We start from the raw sequence: 25,621 nt of genomic DNA, 5'->3' as shown, positions 1-25,621 counted from the left end.
TCTTCCTGAAAGGAATCTGGAAGCCCATCCACGAAGATGCCTTCTTCAAGGCTTACCAATATTAAGTTTTGCTAAGAGGTAATACAATTAAGCAACAATAGGGAGTTCCCACTGCAGCTCAGTGGAAATTAATCTGACCAGTATCCATGAAGATGCAGGTTCAATCCCTGGCCTCGCTCAGTGGGTTAAAAATCTGGCGTTGTCATGAGCTGTAGTGTAGGTCACAGACATGGCTCGAATCCTGCATTGCTGTGGTGTAGGCTGGCAATTGCAGCTCTGATTCAAATCCTAGCCTGGGAACTTCCAGATATGCAGGTGTGGCCCTAAAAAGCAAACAAACAATTAAGCAACAGTATTCTTGTTCACAAGAACAATAATAAATATGACTTAAGACTTACATAGAATAATATAATGGTAGCCACTGGCTCAGAACTTTCATAGCTATTTTCTATATGAAGATAGTCATTACATGCCTATTGTATAAATTAAAAAAAAAAATCTCTTTTAACACAACTAAAGGTTGGAGAGATGGGTTAAGGCCAAGCATCATTATTTCAGAGTCGCTGCCCTTTGCACTCCATCTCATTCTGGGGTGCTTTCAGATGTCATGGACTGTTCTTTCTCCTTCAGCTAGTGTATGAGCATTAATTAACTTGCCAATGGACCACAACTATCTTAACTAGATGACTAAATTTCTGGAAACAAAGCTTACAAGCTTTTGTATTTCCCCTATTCTATGAAAACTTTGGATTTACAATCTTTTACAAAACATGACTCATATTAAATGGCCTTCGATTTTCTTAAAGGAATTATAATATAGACTCTTAGTCACTAGGTTCTCTCTTTTTTTTTCCTTTTTGCTCTAAGCTGATACATCATCCTCACCAATATAATTTTCTAATCCATTCTTAAGTATAGCAAAAATGTCGTCAGCTCTCTTTAAAATTTCTTGCTTCATTGAAAGAATAACCTGAAGTTACATAATTTGTATTCTAATAGCTATTTTGTTACATCTATAATGAAACTCTAGTTGACTCCTAAAGGCAGAATTTCTTAATTTTGCCATTAGTAACTCAAAAATACACAGGCCTTAAAGACGCATAAACATAAATTTAAATACATGTCGAAAGAGCAACTAATAGCATGATTTCTAATCCATAGTAATGAGTTTAAACAATGTGGAAGCACTAATATTGCTTGAAAAATGTTTTGGTTTTGATGGATTATACACATACAGCAACATAAAACACTGCATAAAACAGCAAAAAAGAATAAAAAGTGAGAATCTTTCAAGTACGCAATGACTAGCATATAAGAAGTGTCATTAGGATAGGTTACATAGCCCACGGAGAAAATGTATTCTCAAGAATACATTCCTGAAGGCACATTATTCATATAAACTGAATTTGAAGCAAATGCTCATTACATCAAGTGCAAATTTCATTTTCCAATAGATTTCATGTGATCTCAAAGTGCTGCAATTTTAAAGCTTATTGTATGTGTTTGCATGCAAACTACGCTCACCACACTGTCCTTTTGCCCATGGCTGGCACGACCAGAAGAGGCAATGCTTGCAGTGTCATCGTCGATAAACTACAGATATTAAAAGCATATAATGAAAAAGATGCAATTTCATTACAGGTCTTACCTGACTATAAGCACATGAGGTAAGGCTTTGGAAGGCAGGCAAATACTATGAGCATTATAACTAGCATGACCTATCACACAACATTATACCAAAAAGCTGCTTTAAGGTATGATGAATGATCATTAAAATAATCAAAAGATATTTCCAAAAAGCACAAAAAGTAAAACTGTACTTTATCTTTTATTTAAGTTAAATTAAAGAAAAGGGGTGGGGTTACTCTGTTAGTGAAAACCAGCTAGGGACCTCTAGGCCCTTTGGGATCCTATCAGGGGTCAACAAATACACTTAATGTTTTAGTTTGGGAGAGAAAATAAAATAACCTTCTTAACTGAAATAATATAAGTCAAAGATAGAATTTCCTACCAGCAAGGACACTGAAAGGATGGTTCTTATTTTCCTTTATTCATTCCTAGGCAAAAGGTGGAGATATTTCTAACATCACCAGCAGTGGAAGACACCTTCAGTATGTGTAGGTTACTTCCATTCTGACATCACTAAGAAACCATTCTGGCATCACTGGGATAATAACTCAGCCCAACTTGCAAATGAAATAGCATTTAGCCAGCATACAAGGACAGGATTCTACACTTGATTGAAAATATTACCATAATTTTGCTTGCAAGGTACTATCGTAGTTGGGACATTAAAAATGCTAAGCCCAAAAACTGCCAAGTGAAAGTTTATTACCAGGTGGGTTAAAAGTAAACTCCCTCCTTATGTGAAAAACCTTTTATCTCCTTAAACATCCCTGTAAATAACTTTTTTGTTAACTCTAAGAGTGGAATTCTTGATAAGTGCTACTTGGAAATGGCAAAACTGAGCCAAACATATATGTAAAATAAAGTTCATATAACTCATCTATTCTACTCCACAAAGTAACCTGTATTTGACTGTTAAGAAACTGCTTAAAAATTTCTCCAGTTTTGACATTGCTGAGAACAAGGTAGTTCCAAGGTCATTATTTGCTATTGAAAATGTTAATTAGTACAGTCTTTTTGGTGGGTAAGATGGCAATATATATCATAATTTAAATATTTGTACTTATTGATTCTGATTATTTCATGATTAGCAATTTACCATGTAGATAGATCTACATATAAGTACACAAAAATATACCCGTATAAACATGTTCACTGCACAAATGTCTATAGTAGCAAATTCTGACAATCTAAATGTCCATCAAAACGGCAGCAATTTTTCAAAGGTATTGCCCAGGCACTAATGGAAAGATACATTGCCTTCAAAAAAAAAAAGTGCTAACCTAAAACTATCTCCAAGAGGCATTCAATGGAAATAGTAAGGGGCATGGTTTACTTTTTAAAATCTTCTAAATGTCATAAACAGAATAAAGTAAATCTTTACATATTGACCTGAAAACATATTTTGAGTAAAGAAATAATGTGAGGAGGAATATATATGTGAATCATTTAATAAAGGACACTTGTGTATATAAATATAAATACATATACATATATAATATCTCGGAAAGGATATATAAGAACAGAGGTTGCATTTGAGGAATGGATATAGGAGGAAAGGGTCAGTGGACTTTTACTTTGTACTTTCCTTAAGCTAATATTATGTTTATAAATTTAAAAAAAGTTTTAATACTACAGAAAGACTAGGTGATTACAACTGTGTTTTAGGTAACAATTTTTAACAGCTGAAATGTTTTCTTTCTTTTCTTCCTACTCCACTGATTGAAAGGCTGGTTAAAGAAGTGAAATGGTTCAATGTAAGAAGTAGAGATGGGAAAGAGAAAAGGAGAAAGGAAAAGGATAGGGCAGCCACCTCATACTCTGAATTACTACCACTGAGAAGATAAGAATTTCCACACACATGATAGGTACATATACATTTTAAAAAATTCTAATGGCACTAGTTCAGCTCATTTAAGAAAACACGTGCTAGGTCAGTCACATCCATATAGAAACCACCAATTAGGACAAATTCGTTACTGAGTTTGTGTACTGAAGGAAAACAATAATCCATGCAGAAAAAAGTGAAACACACCACATTCACAATATTCTGAACTGTGAGTAGAGATTAATGAAACAATCAAAAGTGTCCATAAACCATGCAAGGAGACTAGAAAGCTCACCACAGGACTGCTTCGGGCTGAACTTGTCCTTGATGAATAAAAACTGTACTCAGACGGCTATAAAGTTTCCAAGAAAAAATGTTTTATAATACAATCAGCTCCTTTTCCTGCTGGCAATACGTTAGTGACCCTCGGCCTAGCTCATCCCTGGCTCCCAGGTAAAGGTCACTGTTACTCCTTCCAGCCTGAATTCCACCTCACTCCCAACCCCACGATCCACCAGCCCATGGCAGAAGGGAGAAGAAAAGGTGTGCCCTGAGAAGTGTTATTCGTATCTTCTTCCTGAGGAACTAATGAGCAAGAAAGAGGGTTTCTTTACTTGTATGGCCTTCATACTTTAGGCCATGGGTTCTGGCAGGTGCTTTCTCACAGCCCGGGTGAGAGTCATAATTGGCAAGCTGAAGGATCACAGCTTGTAGAGTAATTACAGTCAGATTAAATGACTTTTTCTTTGTAAGTAAACTCTGCCCACATACACTTCACCCTTCTCACCACCTCCCCCTGGTTACACTTACAGTTCGAGAACCATAAGGGTTATATAATCCACCATCATACAATGACATCTAAAGAACAAAGGAAATATCATTTATCTATTCAAAGTTATTTTGAAAATGACAATTTCTTCATGGTACTCAGTTCCAAAAAAGTTTTGAAGAATATATTTAAATGTTCAGCCTCCCAACATGATAATACTCATTTATATACGCATAAATTCCTGTGTCAGTCTCACTAAAACTTTAAGATCACACTTCATTTAAAAAGCACCACTGGTTATAGCATTGCCTTTCATCATCATGTTATGAAATTAGGAGAAATTTATAAATTTATTTTCTCAAAGAAGAAACAGAACTGAAAAGAGAGGTAAAGAAAGCATTTTGTCAACCAGCACAATAAAATTAAGCACAAAGCCTCAGGTTCCCAGTCTACTAGAACAGGCCACAACTCAACAAACAACAGCTTGAAAGTTAACTAACTCTCAATTTGCACATTACACAGAGCTGTTGTTTTTGCTTTCAAGACAGCTGGCTCCATTAGAGCCTAGTAACAACATGGCCAAGGCCACAGCTGTCCACCCCTCAGCCCCCCCAAATAAGATGTCCCATGCAGGGGGCAGCCATCTCACCAAAATACGCAAGTGTAGTGAGGCCCATGCAAATCTCCTCTACAGGAAACCAATTCTAAGCAAGGGCCTACCAACAGCCAGAAGCATCTACCTCTGTGAAGAGAACAGCTTCTTTTTACCCCCTCAAGTTTTGTATTTTAAGCACAGGCAGCACATTTTGCAGTACACACAGCATTAAAGCCATGGGTCCTTGACAATTTTGGAGGAAAGATGTTAAGCCAGAGTCAGCTCCATGACAATGGCCCCAGCAGGCATACACACATTGGAAGAGGAAAATACAAACCAGACTGGCACTTCTCAGCAGACCAGAATTTGAAGTAAGGGAGGCCTATGGAGAAATCACATGACTTAACCCAAAGAAAAGCCAACTGGTAGCTCTGGAGACAGCACACTCCTCAGGAAGTACTAACCCTGTAACTCTTAGATGTCGCCAGAGGGTCGCTGTACAGGGAAGAAGACTGCTAAGAAACAAAAACAAAACAAGTAAGGAAAAAAAAAAGAAAAGAAAAAGAAAGAAGAAAAAAATGAAAGGGAAAGAAAGAAAAAGAAAGAAATGGAGAATTGATCTCACCATCAAGAGCAGAAAATTTGTTTATTTTATACTCCGTAATTCATTAGAATTTCCTAAATTTAAGGTAGTTGAGTTAAGTAACACACAAAATGAGAAAAACTTAACATTAGAAATCTCTTGAATACCAGTTTTAAGGGATAAGAAAGAAAAACACTTGGAACAGTTTTCTATAAATGAGTTTCAGTTCTACTGGTCTTTGAACAATGATGCTAGGAGATGGGATAGCCACCTAAGAAAACACTCAGGAAAAGAGGGCCATGGCACAGGGAGTGTGGCAGAAAGTGGCCACATCCCTGCCACCAGCAGCTCCTGTGACATCTAAGGGGCTTATTTACCCTGACTATGGGAAACCAGATAAGTGAGCTCTGAGTTATTGCTATAAACGCTCTTTTCCAAGTAGATTAGAAAACCTATATTTCAAAACAAGCCATGGACAAAGTACCTTAATTAGATAAATTGTACCCATCACGATGAATCCATGCACTAACAAGGGACAGCATTTTTAAAAAAGTAACTAAATTTTTTTCCTGATATCATCTCAAAACACAATTTTCAGTTCTTTTTCACCAAGCCCAACCAGACATGAAAAATAGTATCTTGGTTATGTATGCAGGTTTTGACAACTAAATTACTTTAAATGCACTGTGGTCCATATATTTAATGTGCTTTAAATATATGATATGCCAAATGCTTTTAAAAAACAAGAGGTCCTAACATTAAATAATTACATTCTTCTCATTCCACTTAGAGCTTAAATTTTCACATGTACAATTTTAGTAAAATTGTACTGATGCCTACAACTTATTTTGAAATGCATCTCCCCCAAGAAGACGGACTGATGGATAAAGGAACAGTCAGACAGATAATTAAAATGTTATTTGTAAAATCTGAGTGGTACATACTCAGGTGGTTACTATACAATTCTTTGGACTTTTTTGTATGTTAAATATTTTTCATTAAAAAAATTGGAAAAATGGTACTCATTTATAAACATAGTGATTCAATAGTTCCCATCACTTAAAGATACACTCATACACACTATATAAATTCAGTTACCATAAAATAATATATACAGCCTTTCACAGATTAGTTCTAACTAGTCAAAATACAAAACAGGGGGTTAGAAATGTGTTAAAGCTGGATAAAACACACAAAGCCAAAAAACTTGTGACAAACCCGAGTATAGTAGGCAGAGGTGGGTTTGCTATGTCTAAGACTGCTATAGTTTCTCTGGTCAAAGTAGAGGCCACTCTGCAAAAAGCAAAATTAAACACATTTTTCTTAGGTTAAATGCTTTAACCTAACAACACACAAAGGCAAAATCGGATGGTGCCAAACTGCTTCTCCTCAAAAACAAAATTTTAAACCACTGAATTATATTAAGTAAAAGTCAAAATAACTATTTTAAGTTTCTCAAAAAAGGCTAATATTAAAGGTTAACTGTTTTCAAATCAAGTCATTACGAATCTTTTTAACTTCAAAAACAAGAGTATAAGCCCTTAGACAAAATGGAATGGAAATAAGTGATTTATTACCATGTCATATTTAGGAATTCCTAAAAAAAATCCAGGGTAAATAAATAATTACCACTTTTATAATCTATTTGGCGATGCCACAGAAATTATTAAAGTTATTTTTTTCAAAACTCCTTCTAATCTCATAATTTGTCAAAATAAACTGATCAAATCAGAGAGAAATGTGAGCACTAAATGCGGTCTGGTCTTAAACATCCATGGCAAGTTAATCTTCAATACACTACACCAATTATATTACTGTGATTGCTTGAGGGGGGAAAAATCCCCTTTAAGATTCTACCTTTTTGTAAATGACTGTTGAGGGAGGAATAAATGTGTGATGCCTGGGACCCATTTAACATCGTGTCCCCCCGCCCCCCCCCCAGATGCATGCTGTTTTAAACAGTGGTCAGTGACCACTCAAAAGGGTCTGTGACAGAAGGACCGGTCACCCGCTGTCCCCCCACTTCCTCCTTTGTCTCCAGGGTCAAAAGTACCATCATTCATCTTTCAGAGGAAGCTTTTTAAGCCAAGCCAGTTTTTATGAACACAAATAAATGATCTGTGCACAGAAAAAAAAAAAAGAAAAAAAAAGATTCTACCTTTTTTACTCAAGGTTAAGTAAATCCAGGCAATCCCTGACTGAAAGACTGCTCCTCCACTGTTGACACTGCAATCGGGGACACCCCTACTCCTACCCCACCCCTGCCACTCCTGGCCCTGCCTTCCCGCACCGCACCCTCCTTGAGGCACCATGACTCACCTCTCCCCGGAGCTCCCAATACTCCACCCTTCAGGGCCTCTGGATAAAGTCCTTTCCATTTCATTCTCTCCTCCTTCCTCATTTCTACCAGCTAAGGCCTCCTAACCCTCTCTCCATCCTACAAATGGTCAGAGCCCCTCCCATGGGAACCCTGAATTAGCAGGGAGCTTGGGACTACACTTTCCCTGCCAGTGCTATAGCAACCTGACAGGGAAGAGGTGTTCCCAACACCCCACATGGGCATTCTAGACATTTTTTTCCTCCATAGAAATGTTGTTCAGCAAGGTCGGCTGGAATGGAGAGCACTATTAGTTCTATAGCTTAATTACATCATATAGTGAAGAGTTTTCTGCAAGACAACATGGGAGCTCTGCCATCACATACTTTATCATTTCTACCAGGAAATTAATTTCCAGTTCCCCCAAATTTATATCTATAAAAACAGTCATTCAGAATGAAACCTATGAGTTTGGTGGCCTATAATACCACAATTAAACCAATTCAGATTTCTAAAATAAGTACAAGAATCTCACTAAACCTATTCTTAAAGTATATACCTCCAAAGGATAGTTCATAAATGAAGATACATTGTTAATGAACTTCATGTGAAATTTTCCTAACCCTAGCCACTAGAGTTAGCCTATATTAACTTGCTATTAAATCTTATAAGTAAAAAAAAAAAAATTATTTTTAAATAAGGTTCAGATAAGTCATGTTTCAGTATATCAAGTTTCAACAATGCCTTAAGAATACACCAATGCAGTCATCAGTCTTAAGTTCCCTAAAAGTAATCAGTGAATTTTACAGCCACACAAAATACTGTGATATGAGACACAACAGAACTAACCAGTGGGTCTTTATGAGAACCAGAAGATCTCTTCTTCACTCCATAAGAATGACTGTAAGAATGACTCTGGAAGTAAATATTGAAGTTAACTTTAAGGATCATAAAGTTTAAAAATAATTTAATAAAATTCATCATAAAATCATACACAGAAGGGGCCACATAAGACACAGAGCAGTCTACATGCACTCTATTTCCCACCTGTTAGTAAATGATTCCCTGCACTTGACTGGCTAATATTCACAGCCTCTGTACACAACTGTCCATTCAGATCAGTGTCTAGTCAACTGAAGTAAACTTAATTAGAACTCAAAGCTAGGCAGGATATTTGTAGGGACCTTCACCCTACACCTCATTTGAGTCCCTCTATCTGCTTTAAAAAGGAATGAGTGACAGGAGAGTCCACTTCCTTCTATAATCCTCTTTACCTAAAGGCCAAAAAAGCAATCCTGTGTATCAACCAAAGCAAGACTGAAAGGACAGAGAGCAAGACATTGCACTGCCTGAGACATGCTCTTAGCCCAACTTAGCAGTCCCACACCATGTGCTGCTCAAAGGAAAACAGCCAATGTTATCTTGAGCAGCAGCAGCATTATTAGACGATACCCCTATATGCCAGTACTTTGAAAATAGCACTGTCTCAATACATAACCTCTCCTAGGAGTACAGAGCCAAGTGTGTGTAAGGAGATTAAGAGGACGGCAATACTACTAAACAGATCAATTGGCAGATCAGAAGTCCAATCTAGGTATGTACTGCTGGCCTGAAATGGGCAGCTAGAAGTGTCAAAGCTATCAACAGTCGGCTCTACACAAATCATCTGAAATACACCTAGATTCTGAATAAGTGATTATAAACTCATTTTCTTCTTTGCATATGCATATCTTTCCTTTTATACATTACCCTAAATATTTATGAACTGTCTATATAGTCTAAAAGCTAAGGCAATCTATTGACATATTAACCCAAGAAAAACATGCTAACTACCTTGACCAAAATGACATCCATTAAAAACAAATAAAATCAGGCAAAAAATGATATTTCAGGTGTCATTTGTCACTGCTAGATGTTTTTACACCTGCTGGCTTATGACACAGACCATGAAACACAGTAGAGCTTGTGCTGTCATAGTACAGAGTGTATCAAAACTACTAGAAACACATCTTCCAGGGCAATGAGTAAGTGTCAGCGGGGTGGCTCATCATTTTAAGAAAAGATATTACTACCAATCTTGGTCCTGAATAGGGAGGCATGTAATTTTTATCTGATTCTGAAATACTAAAAGACAAAATTATTCAAATGCTAAATTATGCCACAATTGCAAACCAAGAGATTTTGCTTTGTTAGTCATACAACATCATAACAAACCTGTGAAAAAGTTAGTCATAATCTATGGTTACCACTATCAGGTGTTTATAAAACAATATTCTACATTCAACACAAAGTCATGCACGACATACTAATGTTGAAAGTCTTGATGGTCTATCCTTGAGAGCATCATACTGGATTTCAGGAAAATGAAAGTTGGTTGGATTTCCAAAATCAGATATATAAAGAGGGGGAAAAGTAACATTCATAAAGTTATTTAAAATCACCACTATTTTAAGAGTCCAAAATTATTAAACACAAAGGCTATGACATTTGAATTAAAGAATATTCTTCCCCCTCACTCTTTCCTAGTATAGGTTATTGCTTAATTATATGTATATGCAAAACTTCATGTTCTCTTTCAAAAACAGAATTCATAATTAGTAATGGTAAGATGAGTCATCCTAGTATATTACAACACAATACACCCAAGGAAGACTTTAAATGCAGGAATTAAGTCAAAAGATGTTTTCCTTTGTATTACTGTGACTGTCACCATCATTTTCCAACATTTGAACATGGCAATGAAGCAAGAACACATAACTAATATAATCAAGCTTACAAAAAAATACTGCAGAATCAAAATGGGGAGAGTTCCCTTATATCAGTTCGTGGACACACACCTGAAAAATCTCTTTCCTGAAGAACTTTCCCTATTAAAAAAAAAACACTGGACAAAACTAGAAACTTAGAGCAAAGTATAGAAAGCATAGTCTACATATAATTGTGGCATTAAATATAAATTAAAATATGTATGGAGTTTCCATCATGGCGCAGCAGAAACAAATCTGACAAGGAACCAAGAGGTTGTAGGTTCAATCCCTGGCCTCACTGAGTGGGTTAAGGATCTGGTGTTGTCGTGAGCTGTGGTGTAGGTTGAAGATGTATCTCAGATCTGGTGATGTGGCTCGGGTCCCGAGTTGCTGTGACTGTGGTGTAGGCCGGCAGTTGTAGCTCTGATTGGACCCCTAGCCTGGGAACCTCCAAATGCTGTGGGTGTGGTCTTAAAAAAACGAATGACAAAAAAAAAAGAAAGAAAGAAAAGAAAAGAAAAGAAAGGAAGGAAGGAAGAAAGGAAAAAATGTGAAATTTATAATAAGACCAGAAAAAAAACATTTCATGTACAGTTAAGAAAATAATACATGTAACATCACATTTCAAATCTGAGAAGCTGAATTAAATAGTAACTACTCAGATCTGTGGTTTCCTAACTTTGTTTCTTAAGCATTTTGGCTCAGGTTTTTTAAAGTGTTCTTACCCAGAAGAGCAATGAAAACACTAAAACAATGTAAAAAAGAAATAAAAGCAATATACGAGTTTCTCGTGTAAAGATATTTTTTTTTGCAACTCTTACAGCCATTTAGGATCTTAGGCAACACTAGTCAAAAACTTGATCTAAAATAACACTTCTCTAATCGGGATGCAACAGGTAGTAGTTCATAAAATCAATTTATGGGTTCAACCAGCATTTTTTCCTTTGTCTTTTTAGAGCCGCACCCTCGGCATATGGAGGTTCCGAGGCTAGGGGCTGAATGAGAGCTGCAGCCACTGGCTTACACCGCATCAACACCAGATCCAAGCCATGTCTGTGATCTACAGCATAGGTCATGGCAACACCGGATCCTTAACCCAATGAGAGAGACCAGGGATCAAACCTGTGTCCTCATGGATACTAGTCAGATTCATTTCTACTGAGCCACAACATGAACTCCTTCAATCAGAATTTTTTAAAAAAAGAGAATATGCTGGCATGTATCACATATAGTAAGTGTAAATATTATTTTGTGAAACGTGTTTCAATAATATTTTTATATACTTATAGATATATAGGCACATATCTGCATATGTATACTGGATCATCGCATAAAATGTATTTCTTGCAATTTTAAGTCATAATATACTTATGGATATACAGGCACATATCTGCATATGTATACTGGATCATGGCATAAAACGTATTTCTTGCAATATTAAGTCTTATAATACACTTGAAGACCAAATTACATTGTTTTAATGAAGTATTAAAATAGCAATTCAAATACAACAAAGCCTCTCCCTTCATGCTCATAAGCTAGTCATTTATAAAAGATATTGTAGAAACCCCCAAAAATATATTTCATAAGTATAAGGCTAAGTGGTACATTTTACCACTGGTATAAATTCAGTGAAAATGATATTGTAATAAATACTAAAAAGTACTGGAGCAAAAATATGCATTTGCATGCTTTTCTTATATTATCCTGAAAACAAAATATTAGGCAAGCAACAAAGACTGTTATTACATGTGCAAAAAAAATCTTAAGGAGCTCCCGCTGTGGCGCAGCAGAAATGAGTCCATGAGGATGCGGGTTCGATGACTCAGTTGCCTCACTCAGTGGGTCAGTGTTGCCATGACCTGTGGTGTAATGTCGCAGACGTGGCTTGGATCCCATGTTGCTGTGGCTGTGGCGAAGGCCGGCAGCTGTAGCTCTGATTTGACCTCTAGGCCTGGGAACTTCCATATGCCTCAGGTGCAGGCCTAAAAAGGAAAAAAATTCTTTATCCAAAATTGTCTAAATCGCCTAAAGGTGTGTACTTGGTGATAAATGGTGTGCAATAGTGAAATATCATTGTGTGGTAAATGACACTTTGTTGAAAATAAAGTTCTCTCTTTATAGAAGTTTTATTTATGTCCTTCCTCAGTTAATAACATCTTTTTTGTTTAAAAAAAAAAAAACCGTGACTGGGAGTTCCCATTGTGGTTTAGCGAAAAAAATTCGACTAGGAACCATGAGGTTGCAGGTTCGATTCCTGGCCTTGCTCAGTGGGTTAAGGGTCACAGACGCGGCTCAGATCTAGAGTTGCTATGGCAGTGGCGTAGGCTGATGGCTACAGCTCTGCTTGGACCCCTAGCTTGGGAACCTCCATATGCCTCAGGTGCGGCCCTAAAAAAAAAAAAAGGCAAAAAAAACCAAAACCATGTCTGCTGTTAGTTGTGGTGTAGGTCGCAGATGCAGCTTAGATCTGGTGTTGCTGTGGTTGTGGCAGAGCTCCGATCCAACCCCTAGCCTGGGAACCTCCATATGCGGCGGGAGCAGCCCTCAAAAGACAAAAAATAAAATAAAATAAAAAGATAAAGAAAACCATGACCAAAACATGTATTACTCAAACCACACATTCTTGCATATAAACAATTCCATCCTTCAAAACCAGCTAAGTTCAATGAAACAATCAGTTACATCTTTTTTCTTCTCATCCTCTATGTAATAACAACACTTTGTAAAAACATAGGATTTAACAAGTTGAACTGAAACTATTTTAATTTTCCTTTTCCAAAATACAATGTAGAGCTCAAGTGGTTACAAAAATTGGGAAGTCTGGCAGGAAAATCCATAACTTGGACATCCCTAACTATTGTTAGAACAACTAAGTAAACAAAAAGAACCCTCCAAAACATGCCAGATGATATGTATGTTGTTTAAAAACAAATGATCCATCAAAAGAGGGAGAACTGAAAATATTAAGGGCTCTAGCTGAATAAAATACTTCCAAACATGCCATTATATCCTACAAAAAATATATATACATATTTTAGAGACAAAGCTCAGCGAGTGTTAGTTTCTGTTAGAATGTATCTATTACTCAAGCCCCCAGAACTCTGTGCTTCAACAGTGAAAGCATAGCACTAACACTGTACACTTTTCTGGGCTACACACCATGATCTCCTTCCTTTTGGGTGTACTGGCTCCGCTCCAGTGTGTCCCTGTTATGTCCTTCAATGGGCTCTTCCAGGGATTTAAACAGTGTGGGAGTAGATAACAAAACACAAATTGCAAGCACATTAAAATTAAATTCATTAAAATTATGCTAAGGTCAATGATACATAATAGGAACTAATACAAACACCAGTAAAAATCTCTACCAATGACAACTGCAGTGTATCCATTCCTACCACTCTGATTCAGTATCACCTCACTTTCTAATTTTGGGCCTCTCCCTTGTAGTCATCTTGTATTTCATTATATAAAGCAGTGACCAAGCATTTGTAAGATTTTTTTTTAAGGATTTTTTGTTGTTGTTGTTGTTAAAGAAACAGAGTGTTTCAATTCTTATCTTGGGGCTTTGACTTAATCTTCCTCCCCCAAACCTACCATTCATACTCTTGAACTAATTCTGCTCTTTTTATTTTTATATAGAACGTAACATTGATGCCATCTCCAGCTCAAATAGCTTCTGAGAGGACACCTTTCAAGTAAACTGAAAGTTAACTGGACAAAAGAAAAGATCAAAGTCCTAAGAATAGGGCATAAAACCGTAAATACTTCTGCCTTATATGCAGACACTGCTAATGTTTATATATCACATATAAGGCTTTTTATTTTTTATTTTTATTTTACTTTTTTTCATTTTTGGCCGCCCCATGGTACATGGAGTTCTCAGGCCAGGGATCAGATGCAAGCTGATGTCACAACCTAAGCAGCAGCTGCACTGGATCCTTGACCCACTGTGCCATTCTAAGGATTGAACCTGTGACCCAGCGCTCCCAAGACACCTCTGATGCTGTTGTGCCACTGCGGGAACTCCTAGACTTTTTAATATAAGTTTCAAAAAAATAATTGGGGTGTTCCCGTTGTGGCGCAGTGGTTAACGAATCCGACTAGGAACCATGAGGTTGCAGGTTCGGTCCCTGCCCTTGCTCAGTGGGTTAACGATCTGGCGTTGCCATGAGCTGTGGTGTAGGTTGCAGACGCGGCTTGGATCCCGCGTTGCTGTGGCTCTGGCGTAGGCCGGTGGCTACGGCTCTGATTCAACCCCTAGCCTGGGAACCTCCATATGCCGTGGGAGTGGCCCAAGAAATAGCAAAAAGACAAAAAAAAAAAAAGGCAGAGAAATATCAAAACCTCCAAATAATATAACAAAACCCCCAAAATTTAGGTGTTTTTAAGTCATCACATTTATTTTCACCCAGAATGAAAGTTGTCTACATATTCAGTTTAATATAGATGGTAAGCTTATTTTGAAAAGCAAATAATTTGATGAAAACTTACAACTCCAAATATTATTTAGTCAAAAAAAAAAGGTATGTCAATTATATTCCTTTTAAACAATGTTATTACTGTGCTTTCAGACACTGCCAGGAATGTCTAAATATTTTAAATGTGCTAAATGTACACATACAAATAAAATATAAAGTTTCCTCTACAGTGTGAAATTTTTTATTAATCTTTAAGTTCACAAACTGATTTTTTTTAAATACTAGGAGCTTTATTCTTTTTTTCCATAACAGTAATAATTACTGTAATGAAATAAAATACCGTGAGAATTCTAGCTATATCTTAAATTTATTTAATTATATAATTTCCATAAAAGGAAAATCAATCTCATCACTCTATAGACACTCTGGATAAACAATTCCCTATTTATTTAATTGCAGGTTTCTTTTTTGTTTGTTTGCAGATTCATTTTAAATAAAGGCTCCTAAATTAGGCTGAACTTGGATGGTTTTACTATTAAGTTAAACTAATATATAATCAAGTTTCCCATACAAATTTAAACATTACTAGCGTGATAACAACTGTGTAAAACTTCACACTATGAACATTACAATGAAAAGTAAAGGGAAAAGTAATACATTTTTTACAAGGAGGGAGATAAGATTATTTTAAAAGTCAAGATTCAACTATTTAAGCTTTTGTTGACTAACTTCCTGTGGAAAAAAAATAATCTCCAAAGAGAAGCATGACAAATGTATTAATCTTGAATTTTTCTCCTGCAAAATCATTCTTCAACTACTGATTAGATTTCTATAAAGGCCTTATAAAAATCTTATAAGTCTAAACTTTTATAATTAAACAAAATATTTATGATCCAAGAAGCAGTTTACTAACTTACTCTATAAAGACAGTAGATTATGTTCACCAATAAGTAATATAACCAGAGTAAAAGACTATTTAAGAACACAAACACATTAACTATTACTACACCAGAAGACACTTAGTTTATTATAGCGTATTTTTATATATTATAGAAGATAGGAACAAAACTAGATTTGGGAAGATTTAACAAATATAGACCTTGACAAGAAAGACAATTTTACTGATGAGAAGTCTAGATGTAAATATATACACAATGTTATCAACGTGCAAATTAAAAGCACTGCTCTAAGGTTTAGAGCACAATTCCTTAAGGAGAGAGATCAGTGCCTTGGCGCAATACCCAAGCTTTTAATGAGTGACTTTTCATTTATCTTTTACAACAATATATGTTAAAAACCTGAGACAAACTACAAAATGTTAATCGAAATGCTGAAGCACGATAATTTCTACAAATATGACAAGACAGTAATTTTTAAAATCAGAAGCTTAATTTTTCCATGTGATAAAACCATAATTAGTCATCCAAACACCAAAATAAATTTTATTTAATAGTCATTTTAAAAAATATGAAAGTAGGAAAAATCTGAAAGTTAGAACCATGCAAGATGTCATTCTATAAAATCAATCATTATTTTGTGGTGATTTTCCAAAATCAAAGGTTCTTTTATAGAAAAAGAGTAAATACATGTTAAAAGGTGAAAATATTCATGATTTTAGAACTGATTTACTTATAGCAATAATTTGAGAGAAAGCATGACTTTCCAATGAAAGGATTTTGCCAATATTTTGGGCTTTTTTGTTTTTTTAAAAGCAAAGGGATAGTTTTGCTATTGGAGTGTAAATAACTTAAAATACCAACCCTGTGACTGCCAAGACTTCGAATGGACAACGCATCCTCAACTCCCTGATAAAAATAAAAAAATATATATATAGTAAAGGTTTGTGAGTGACTACAGTATGTTGACAAGGAAAAGTATTAGAGGCAAGTTTGTAGGTTATTACAAACCAGATAAGGACGTTGATGACCAGACCGGTGGGAATACCTGGCCCTTTCTGAATCTTCCTGGGAAAGGAGAAAGTACATGGAGAGTTAATAACTGAACAGAGAGTTGTCTATCAGAACAAATGAGCAAAGAGCAATCAGTTAAGAGCAAAGCAGCACCTTCCTACAGCAGGCAGGTGTAGACAACTCAACCTCAAAAGCTGCATTGGGGGCAGCCATGTTCCTATATATGAACAAGTGTATATATATTTGATCGCTTGTAGAATATAATCTATATATGACTAAGGGAGCTCAACATACCAAGATAAAAATAAGTATACCTAACAGACAGAAATGAGATCAGCATTAAAAGTAGACTTTGATCTATGATCTATTTTTTTCACTATGTTAGTTTATGCAAGGCAGAAAGAAATGTTTATTTTATTACAGATGTAGTGTAAGGTGACAGCTTTAAAAAGATTTGGGTTATAATTTTGTGCTCAGTACAAAAAAAAAATCTTTTTTTTCTTTTACCACTCTAACTGGAAAAGAACTAAATGAAACTAAATAAAATAGCCCTGTTTGTTGTTAATATGAAAAACTACTTATAATCAGAAGAAATTAAATACTTTACAATTGAGAGTTACCTCAAATGTCATACCTTACGAAGACTGTAAAAAAATACTGACCATAGCCTAACAGCTGACTAAATTAAATGTAATTAATTCTAAACTTTTCCATATTCAGCTATTAGCACTAGAGCATTAAGTACTGAGTTATGTGAAATTAAATGACTAGTCCCTAGAATCTAATTAACGGTAAGGAACTTCTGACCTGTCAGAATTTCGCAGTCTAAAGTACAAAAGTGGAGTTCCTGTCGTGGCACAGTGGTTAACGAATCCGATTAGGAACCATGAGGTTGAGGGTTCGGTCCCTGGCCTTGCTCAGTAGGTTAAGGATCCGGCATTGCCATGAGCTGTGGTGTAGGTTGTAGACTCGGCTCGGATCCCATGTTGCTGTGGCTGTGGTGTAGGCTGGTGGCTACAGCTCTGATTAGATGCCTAGCCTGGGAACCTCCATATGCTGTGGGAGCGGCCCTAGAAAAGGCAAAAAATAAAAATAAAGTACAAAAGTAATTTGCATTGACTTAAAAGAGTCTACACACAACGTCCAACTGGGTTCACAGCTAATCAACACTGCTTTTTCCAAAATGAATACTTCAACATCCACGACAATACAGCATGATCACTACGAAAGTGGAACTAATAATAGATGTGGCTATGCCTGACCATTCATTTCAAATACAGAAACAGTAATTCAACTGAAACACTGTTAATTTAATATTTTATTTTGGTCATGAGTTTTGAATACAATTCCAAAAAACTCCTGGTTGTCATCTGCTGTGTACATTAATGTATTTGATCAAATCTGATCAGAAGTCTATTTATAAGCACCAGCATAATTCAATGATTCAATATCAAATTTGGTGTTCTGATCTTTAGGAATTATTTACTGATTCACATTTTTATTATGTAATAGACACATGTAATTTGTAAGAAGCCAAACAAATATCTTCCTTTGACTATCACGTGATATACTACAAAAGTTGGCCTGTTTGGTTGGGGGCAGGGTTAGCCCAGTAGAGTAGGTATAGTTTAGTAAGTGGTAACCAGTTCTTAGCTACTAGTTTGATCAGCTTAAAAATTAACACAGACAAGTTAATTCTACCTACATGCCCCCTCCCAGTATTACTTGGGGTACTAGACTGACATGCATGGTTTAATGTCCAATCTTCTCTTTATTCTATCCTTTCTTTTCATTTCACCTATCACACAAGGGTGCTTTTTAAACAACTTACCTCTAAAGAACATATCCCATTAAAGATGCAGCAAAGACAGATGAATTCATATTTATTCTTAATTATGCCTATTATAAAAATAATTCTAAATAGTAATACCTTATTAAGTATTGATATACCTCTATATTTATACAGCTTTCTTTTTGGCCCCATTTGAAAAAAAATAGGGCTAAGAAGAGTTCAGAAAACTACAGGATAAAATGTAAACCATACAGGTTGGTTAATTTAAACTGAGAGAATACAGTTTATCCCATTGTCATAAATGACACCTTAAACCACCACTATCCATCAGAACTTTCTGTGACAATGGACATGTTCTATGTGCAACTGAGGAACTCTATTTTTTTATTTTAATCAATTTAAATCCAAATATAATTACCCACATATGGCTAGGGACTACCATACAAACAGTAAGGCAAGCTCGAAGCAAATTTTTATTACACCAAAAAAGACTTAAAGCACACATTTTACTATGCGTCTGGTATGTAGCACTGTTTTTACATACAAAGACAGGTGTTTAGATAGTCTGCATTCATTTATTTTTTATTTTTATTTTTTTAGGGCTGTACCCATGGCATGGAAGTTCCCAGGCTAGAGGTTGAATTGGATCTGCAGTTGCTAGCCTACACCATAGCCACAGCAACACGACCTACACGGTAGCTCATGGCAATGCCATATCCTTAACCCACTGAGCGGGGCCGGGGATTAAACCCTTGTCTTCGTGGATACTACCTGGGTTCACTACTGCTAAGCCACAATGGGAACTCCTGGGTAGTCTTTAATTACTCCCTCTACCTTGAATACTTCTGATAGTGACAAATAGGAAGAAACAGAACCAGACACGTGTATAAAAGACAAGATCCCAGCAGCAACTCTAGAATTATCATTATTATTATTTTTGCTTTTTAGGACCGTACCTAAAATATTCCTAATATGGAATTTCCCAGGCTAGGAGTCGAATAGGAGCTACAGCTGCCAGCCTATACCAAAGCAACAGAAATATAGGATCCAAGCCGCATCTGCAACCTACACGACAGTTTGTAGCAACGCCAGAACCTGAACCCACTGATTGCGGGCAGGGATCAAACCGGCATCCTCATGGATGGGTTTGTTAATCACTGAGCCACGAAGGGAACTCCCTGGAATTATTTTTAAGACGAAGTGTCCTTAGAGTTAATCTAGCCTGATTCCTTCATTTTATAGTACAAAAAAACTGCAGGACAAAAAGATCAGCAATCAATATGGTCAGAAAACTGGGACCAGCATTCAGATCTTCTGACTCACCAGACCACTGCACCTACCCTGGCTAAATCCAGACTGATTACACAGAAAGAACATGAAGAGAATGGCAAGGTATTCTGCTTTTTACTCAGGGCTTTCTCCTCTTCTGGAATTAAAAAAAAAAAAAAAAAAAGCCTCATTTCCCAGGTATTTCTAGGGTAGTATTAAAATTGACAACTGGGAATTCTCTGCTGGCCTAGAAGTTAAATATTCTGTGGTGCAGGTTTGATCTCTGGCCCGGGGAGCTTCTGCATGCTGCAGGTGTGACCCCCCCCCCCCCACCAAAAAAGAAAAAATTTGACAGTTGGTTTTTCTTGAATTAATAGAAGCAGAAGACAATAGAAAAAGTCAACAAACTGTGTTTTTAAATATCAATTACATGGCAGAGTATTTCTCTCTTCCATAGTCAGGAAAACAAAATATTTTCATTGTCCTGAGAGTCCTTATTAGTATCAAGGATCCAAAACTGAATAAGCAGGACAATGCCTTAAACAATGGATGTAAATTTGTTAAGGTTTTCTGGAATGTTATGTTTTAATACACTTAAATTAAATTAATGGAAATGAAGCATACTCCGTTTTTAAAAGTTCACCTGAAGTGAGGGTAAAATGGTTTTATTGAGGGAAAAAAAAAAAAAAAAAAAAGCCGACAGCCCTGTGAATACACCTGGTCAGCTTCTCTGTCAACAAATACTTAATTTGAGGCGGGAACCATTCCCTCAGTTTTAAATTAGGAAACTTCAGAAACTGCATTTACTCTTTCACGTCACCATAATGCCACTGATTCAGACATCCAGTTTAAAAACAGAAGCACTGGCTAGCCTAAGACTATCTGAAAAGACATAGCCTTTATCTCCCTGGTCCTTCTACCTTCCAATCCATTATTAGCATACATGATTCTCTCTCATATCTTCAAATTCTTGCTCTGCCAATGACTAAGCAAGTTGCTTACTTTACCAATCCTTTATCACCTGCCTATAAAATGGAGCTAGTGCACTGCTCTTATAATGTGGAAAGAATACATGTGTGAAAAGTGTTGGCACAGTATGGGCACCAATACACGCACTCAATGTTAGCTTCACTCCTGAGACTCCTGCCCTTGATTCCCTGTTCACATCCAACATCCCATTCCCCAGACAAAACAATGTTAAATCAGGAGAATTTTTTTTTTTTTTTTGGCTGCACCTGTGGCATGTGTAAGTTCCCAGGCCGGGGACTGATTCTGGACCACAGTTGGCGACCTATGCCACAGCTGTAGCAACGCCAGATCCTTAACCTACTGTACCACAAGGGAACTTCCAAGAGAAATTTTTAACATGGGAAGATTCTTCCTTCTAATAATTGGCAATCCAATTGTTTGTATATGCATTTTTATGTTGTTACACATTAGTAATTTATATTTTATATTGTGACTATCACCCACCAACTTCTACCATAAGTTCCTAGACAGAATGTAGCCAGAGAGACAGGGATAAGATAAGTGAGAGGAAAAATCAGTTTAAAAGGAGTAAAAGCAAGTGTTGGAAGAGGTTAGAACCTTAATTATTCCCATCTGAAACTAAACCCCACCTTCTCTGCATGTGCAAATCCTAGCTATTATTCAAGACTCGGGTTAGTTGCCACCTGCATTTTAATCCTCTAACACAAACTGCTCCCCCTTTCATGAAAACTGAGCACACTCACTGCCTGAACTGTACACCTTTCACAGAAATTAAATATATACATAAATATATATATTTATTTATCTTCCTGCCCTTTGAATATAGGAATCAAATATTAGATTTTTTTTTTTTAGGGCCAAGCCCATGGCATATGGAGGTTCCCAGGCTAGGGGTCTAACTGGAGCTTCAGCTGCCGGCCTATGCCACAGCAATAGCAACGCCAGATCCAAGCCATGTCTGTGACTTACACCACAGCTCATGGCAACACCGGATCCTTAACCCATTGGGCAAGACCAAGGATCGAACCTGCGTCCTCATGGATGCTAGTCAGATTTGTTTCCGCTAAGCTACAACGGGAACTCCCAAATATTAGACTTTTAACATAGGCTTTTCTTCTATTTAATGTTTTGGCCTGCCCTAAGATATTAAAATCCTGGGCAATTTAATTTGAGAACTGTATACATAATTAAAAGAAAAAAATTAAACTAGTATTTCCACTTTTGCAAATGAAAATTATTTCTTTTATTCATGCAAAACATTCTTAAGACACCATTGGTAATATTCAACCAGTTACATGCAAAAGACACTTTAAATAAAAATAATTAAGCCAGCATTAGTAACAAGGACAGGTTTCACTCCAAAATAACAAACACAAACACAAGGAGTTACTTTATTTTAAGCAAAGATCTTTTTTATTTCTCTCTTTTCTAAAGTATCACAATGAGAAGTATGATAGTTTTAAATTTGTAGGCCAGTATGGTCATAAATAATTTAATTCTGGATATACCTCAAAATGCTACTACAGAAGGGATTTGTTTAGGAAAGTTGCTTGTTTAGTAGCAATTAGACAGTGGTTCTTAATCTTTAGGAATCACAGATTCCTTTGAGAATCTGATAGAAATATCTGGGCATTTCAATGGAAAGTATACATATATTCAAAATCTTGAATGATATTTTAAGGCTTCATGGCCTATCTCCCAAGCCTATTCACACACCCAGCTAAGAATCCCTGCAATAGGAGGCAGTGGGGAAGTTATCAAAAGTGAAAAAAGTTCACATTTAGGAATGATTCACAGGAACCAGTACTCTACTGGTTACAATTTGCTCTTGTAGCTAACAAATTTGGGAGTGATGGTAGACTGGAAAAGGAACTGAAAGAAATGAAAAAAGAAAAGTAATTTTCAGAGGAGATGAAAGAATGACTGGTCATTTCTCAGTTAAGACCCTGCTGACTTCATTTTAAGAAAAGAGAGAAAGGAAGAGTGGGGAGAGGGAAGGGCTGGCAGGGGTGGTAGGGAGTCGGGGAGGGAAGGAAAGAGAGACTGGAGAGAGAAAGGAAGGGGAGGGGAAAAGAAAGGGACAAACTTAAGGGGGAGAAGAACAACCCACAGAAACAAAACACATTCATCTACTCAAATCTTTCTTGGTCAGGAGCATTCATGAGATGAGTGTGAGGCTATAACTACAACAGAAAGGGTTGGACTTCACGCACACATTTGGTCCGCTGTAGGCAGAAGAGACACTCTCTGACCTTTAGGTTCAAACATGCCGACACTTCTACTTTGCAAACCATTAGTCAATGTTTTACTTTGAGATTGTATTATTTTAGCAACTGATCACAACATGCAAGGCAGGCAATCCTGGCCTACCAGCCACTTCTGAATCTGTCCCCATTTTCCATCAAAGGAATGATGAGAGTGCTACAAATTGCAAAAGTTTTATAAACTAAAGTTCCCAACATACTGCATTCTACCAAAAGTCTTAAAATTAATCACGTACATTTACTCTGAATAACAAAGATTGTTAATTCAAAGTTAGGTTACATATTCAAAATACAGAACACATTAAGCTAAACATGTTCAATAATAAAGAGATATATGGCCCTCTGTAATTTAAAGAACTATAAATAAAACTTACACTTAATAACCGTATCCTTATAGTTCACTATAATTTTAGTAGTATAAAAGACAACCCATTGTAACGTTTTCACTTCAAGCCAAGAATTGCATTTAATATCTGAGGCTATAAAACATGTTAACTGTTTTTGGTTTTGTTCTTGAGCTTTGATAATAAGAACTCTATAAATATCTCTTTAACTCATTAACAGAAGATACTCCACCAACCTCAGAATACAGTGTTTAATACAGCCCTGCAGGTTTCTTCCCCTCTTCATACTAATACAACATCAGAAATATATTTTATGGGACTTTTCAGAGCCAGGTCAATGTCAGAAGGAAAGAGTAAAAAGAATATTTCTTTCATTTTAAGGCATCCCAATTTCTATATGCTTACTTAGAAAAAAAAATTTTTTTTGCTTTCCTTTCTGATAATAAAAACGTACTGAAAGTATTAACTATAGAAAAGTATAAGAACATAAAACCAACCATAATTCCACCATAGATAAACCACGGTATTGGTTTATCACTTCTTTCCAGTAGGTTTTGACCTATACCTGGATACTAATTTTGCAACACAAAACTGGAGTCCCACTAGTCTTATAGTTGTGTTCTGCCATTTTCTTATATGAATTTTCCTCTGTTATTAAATATGCTTACAAACTATAAGAACTGTATGGTTTCACAGAGATTTACAATGTAGATATAATCAGTCAAAATTCTAGGACATTTAGGACCACAATAAGTAACTGTCATTTCTAAGCCTACTTTAGCTACTATAAGTACTTCTAACACAATAATAACTTTTAAAAAGTAAAAGCTATGTATGTTTTGCTGTTACAATTTAAAACAAATATTGCATTTAAATTGTTGGCACAGAATGGCATGTTAAAATAAATACATCAAGTTATTCTATTCCCAGTGTTTTAAAAGAAACTAGATTTACTCCAGAAGTAAACCAGCCAAGTATTGATTTTTTTGAGACTAACATAAAATTAAGGCTATTCCACCAAATTACCTCTTTCTGTTGCCGTTCCAGTTCTCTCATGCGAATATCTCTTGCTTCTGCTCGGGCAGCCCGTTTTGCTGCCAGCCGTGCCTCTGCCTGAAAAGTAATATAAAGATTCAACTTTATTTAAAAACCACCACCACAACCACCACATGTCCAGACCAGCTTTGAGGATAAGGAGCAAATGGGATATTACTTTCCAAAAAGGGTGAGCGATAAGATGTCATCCATCAGCAGTTTGACTAACTTCTCCAGTCAACTCCTCCTCTGTACTCATTTCTTTTTCTAGTCTCAGAGTCTCTCCTGAAATTTGGGCCTTTACCTTCAACTGCCTGCCTTGATTACACATTCAAAACATTTCACATAATTCATTGTAAGTTTTTCCAAACTTGCTTCTTCCAGAATTTCTTTCTCCATCAATTCAATCACACACATTAGAAACCTCAGGGCCAGTCTCTATTTCATTTTAGACATTGCCAATATTTAGTCTCCAAGTATTGACAATTCTCTACTACTACTAAGTTTCTCCTCAGCTTTCTTTATGCTCACTCTTCCTACTTGTTTCAGGAACTCCTCTCTCTCTCTCTTTCAAATGAGATATAATTCACATACCATCAAATTCACCACTTTAAACCATACAATTCAGTGAGTTTTTAATTCTCCCCTCCGCCCCATTTATTGAGAAAGGATTAACATATAACATTATGTAAGTCTATTTACAACATAATGATCTATTACATGTCTGTGTGTTTTGAAATGATTGTTACCACGTAAGGCTAGCCATGGGTGTTATTTTTTTAATTATTAACTTTAAAAAAATCATGCGCCGAGGAAACACCATCTTAAAGTAAATTTTTAAAAGACGGAAAAACAACAGGGGCCTATAGAAATAGAATCCAAAAACATATTGTACTTTTGTGGAATTAGTAAAATTGCATTGGAGTTCCCGTCGTGGCGCAGTGGTTAACGAATCCGACTAGGAACCATGAAGTTGCAGGTTCGGTCCCTGCCCTTGCTCAGTGGGTTAACGATCTGGCGTTGCCATGAGCTGTGGTGTAGGTTGCAGACTCGGCTCGGATCCCACGTTGCTGTGGCTCTGGCGTAGGCCGGTGGCTACAGCTCTGATTCAACCCCTAGCCTGGGAACCTC

General features: G+C 36.3%; 1 protein-coding gene across 16 annotated transcripts in view; it reads right to left on the bottom strand.

Moving 5' to 3' along the window:
- Positions 1 to 25,621, bottom strand: part of LRRFIP2 (LRR binding FLII interacting protein 2) — a 125,430-nt gene that overhangs the window by 47,269 nt on the left and 52,540 nt on the right. For 4 of the 16 annotated variants that reach the window (XM_047770132.1, XM_047770152.1, XM_047770142.1 and 1 more), the window contains exon 3: positions 24,482 to 24,568. In XM_047770132.1, the coding sequence (XP_047626088.1) occupies positions 24,482 to 24,568 (87 nt within the window). Of the gene's footprint in view, positions 1 to 1,524; positions 1,594 to 3,749; positions 3,807 to 4,264; positions 4,313 to 5,155; positions 5,201 to 5,282; positions 5,334 to 6,619; positions 6,695 to 8,567; positions 8,634 to 10,024; positions 10,067 to 13,627; positions 13,697 to 16,646; positions 16,692 to 16,793; positions 16,851 to 23,217; positions 23,269 to 24,481; positions 24,569 to 25,621 lie in introns of all 16 variants that reach the window. The other 12 variants (XM_047770020.1, XM_047770106.1, XM_047770031.1 and 9 more) reach the window with 10 other exon arrangements.

The sequence above is a fragment of the Phacochoerus africanus genome, chromosome 1 (assembly GCF_016906955.1).
Source record: "Phacochoerus africanus isolate WHEZ1 chromosome 1, ROS_Pafr_v1, whole genome shotgun sequence".
Taxonomy (NCBI): domain Eukaryota; kingdom Metazoa; phylum Chordata; class Mammalia; order Artiodactyla; family Suidae; genus Phacochoerus; species Phacochoerus africanus.
Note: the sequence above shows the minus strand (reverse complement) of the source record. Positions and strands in the feature narration are given on the sequence as shown.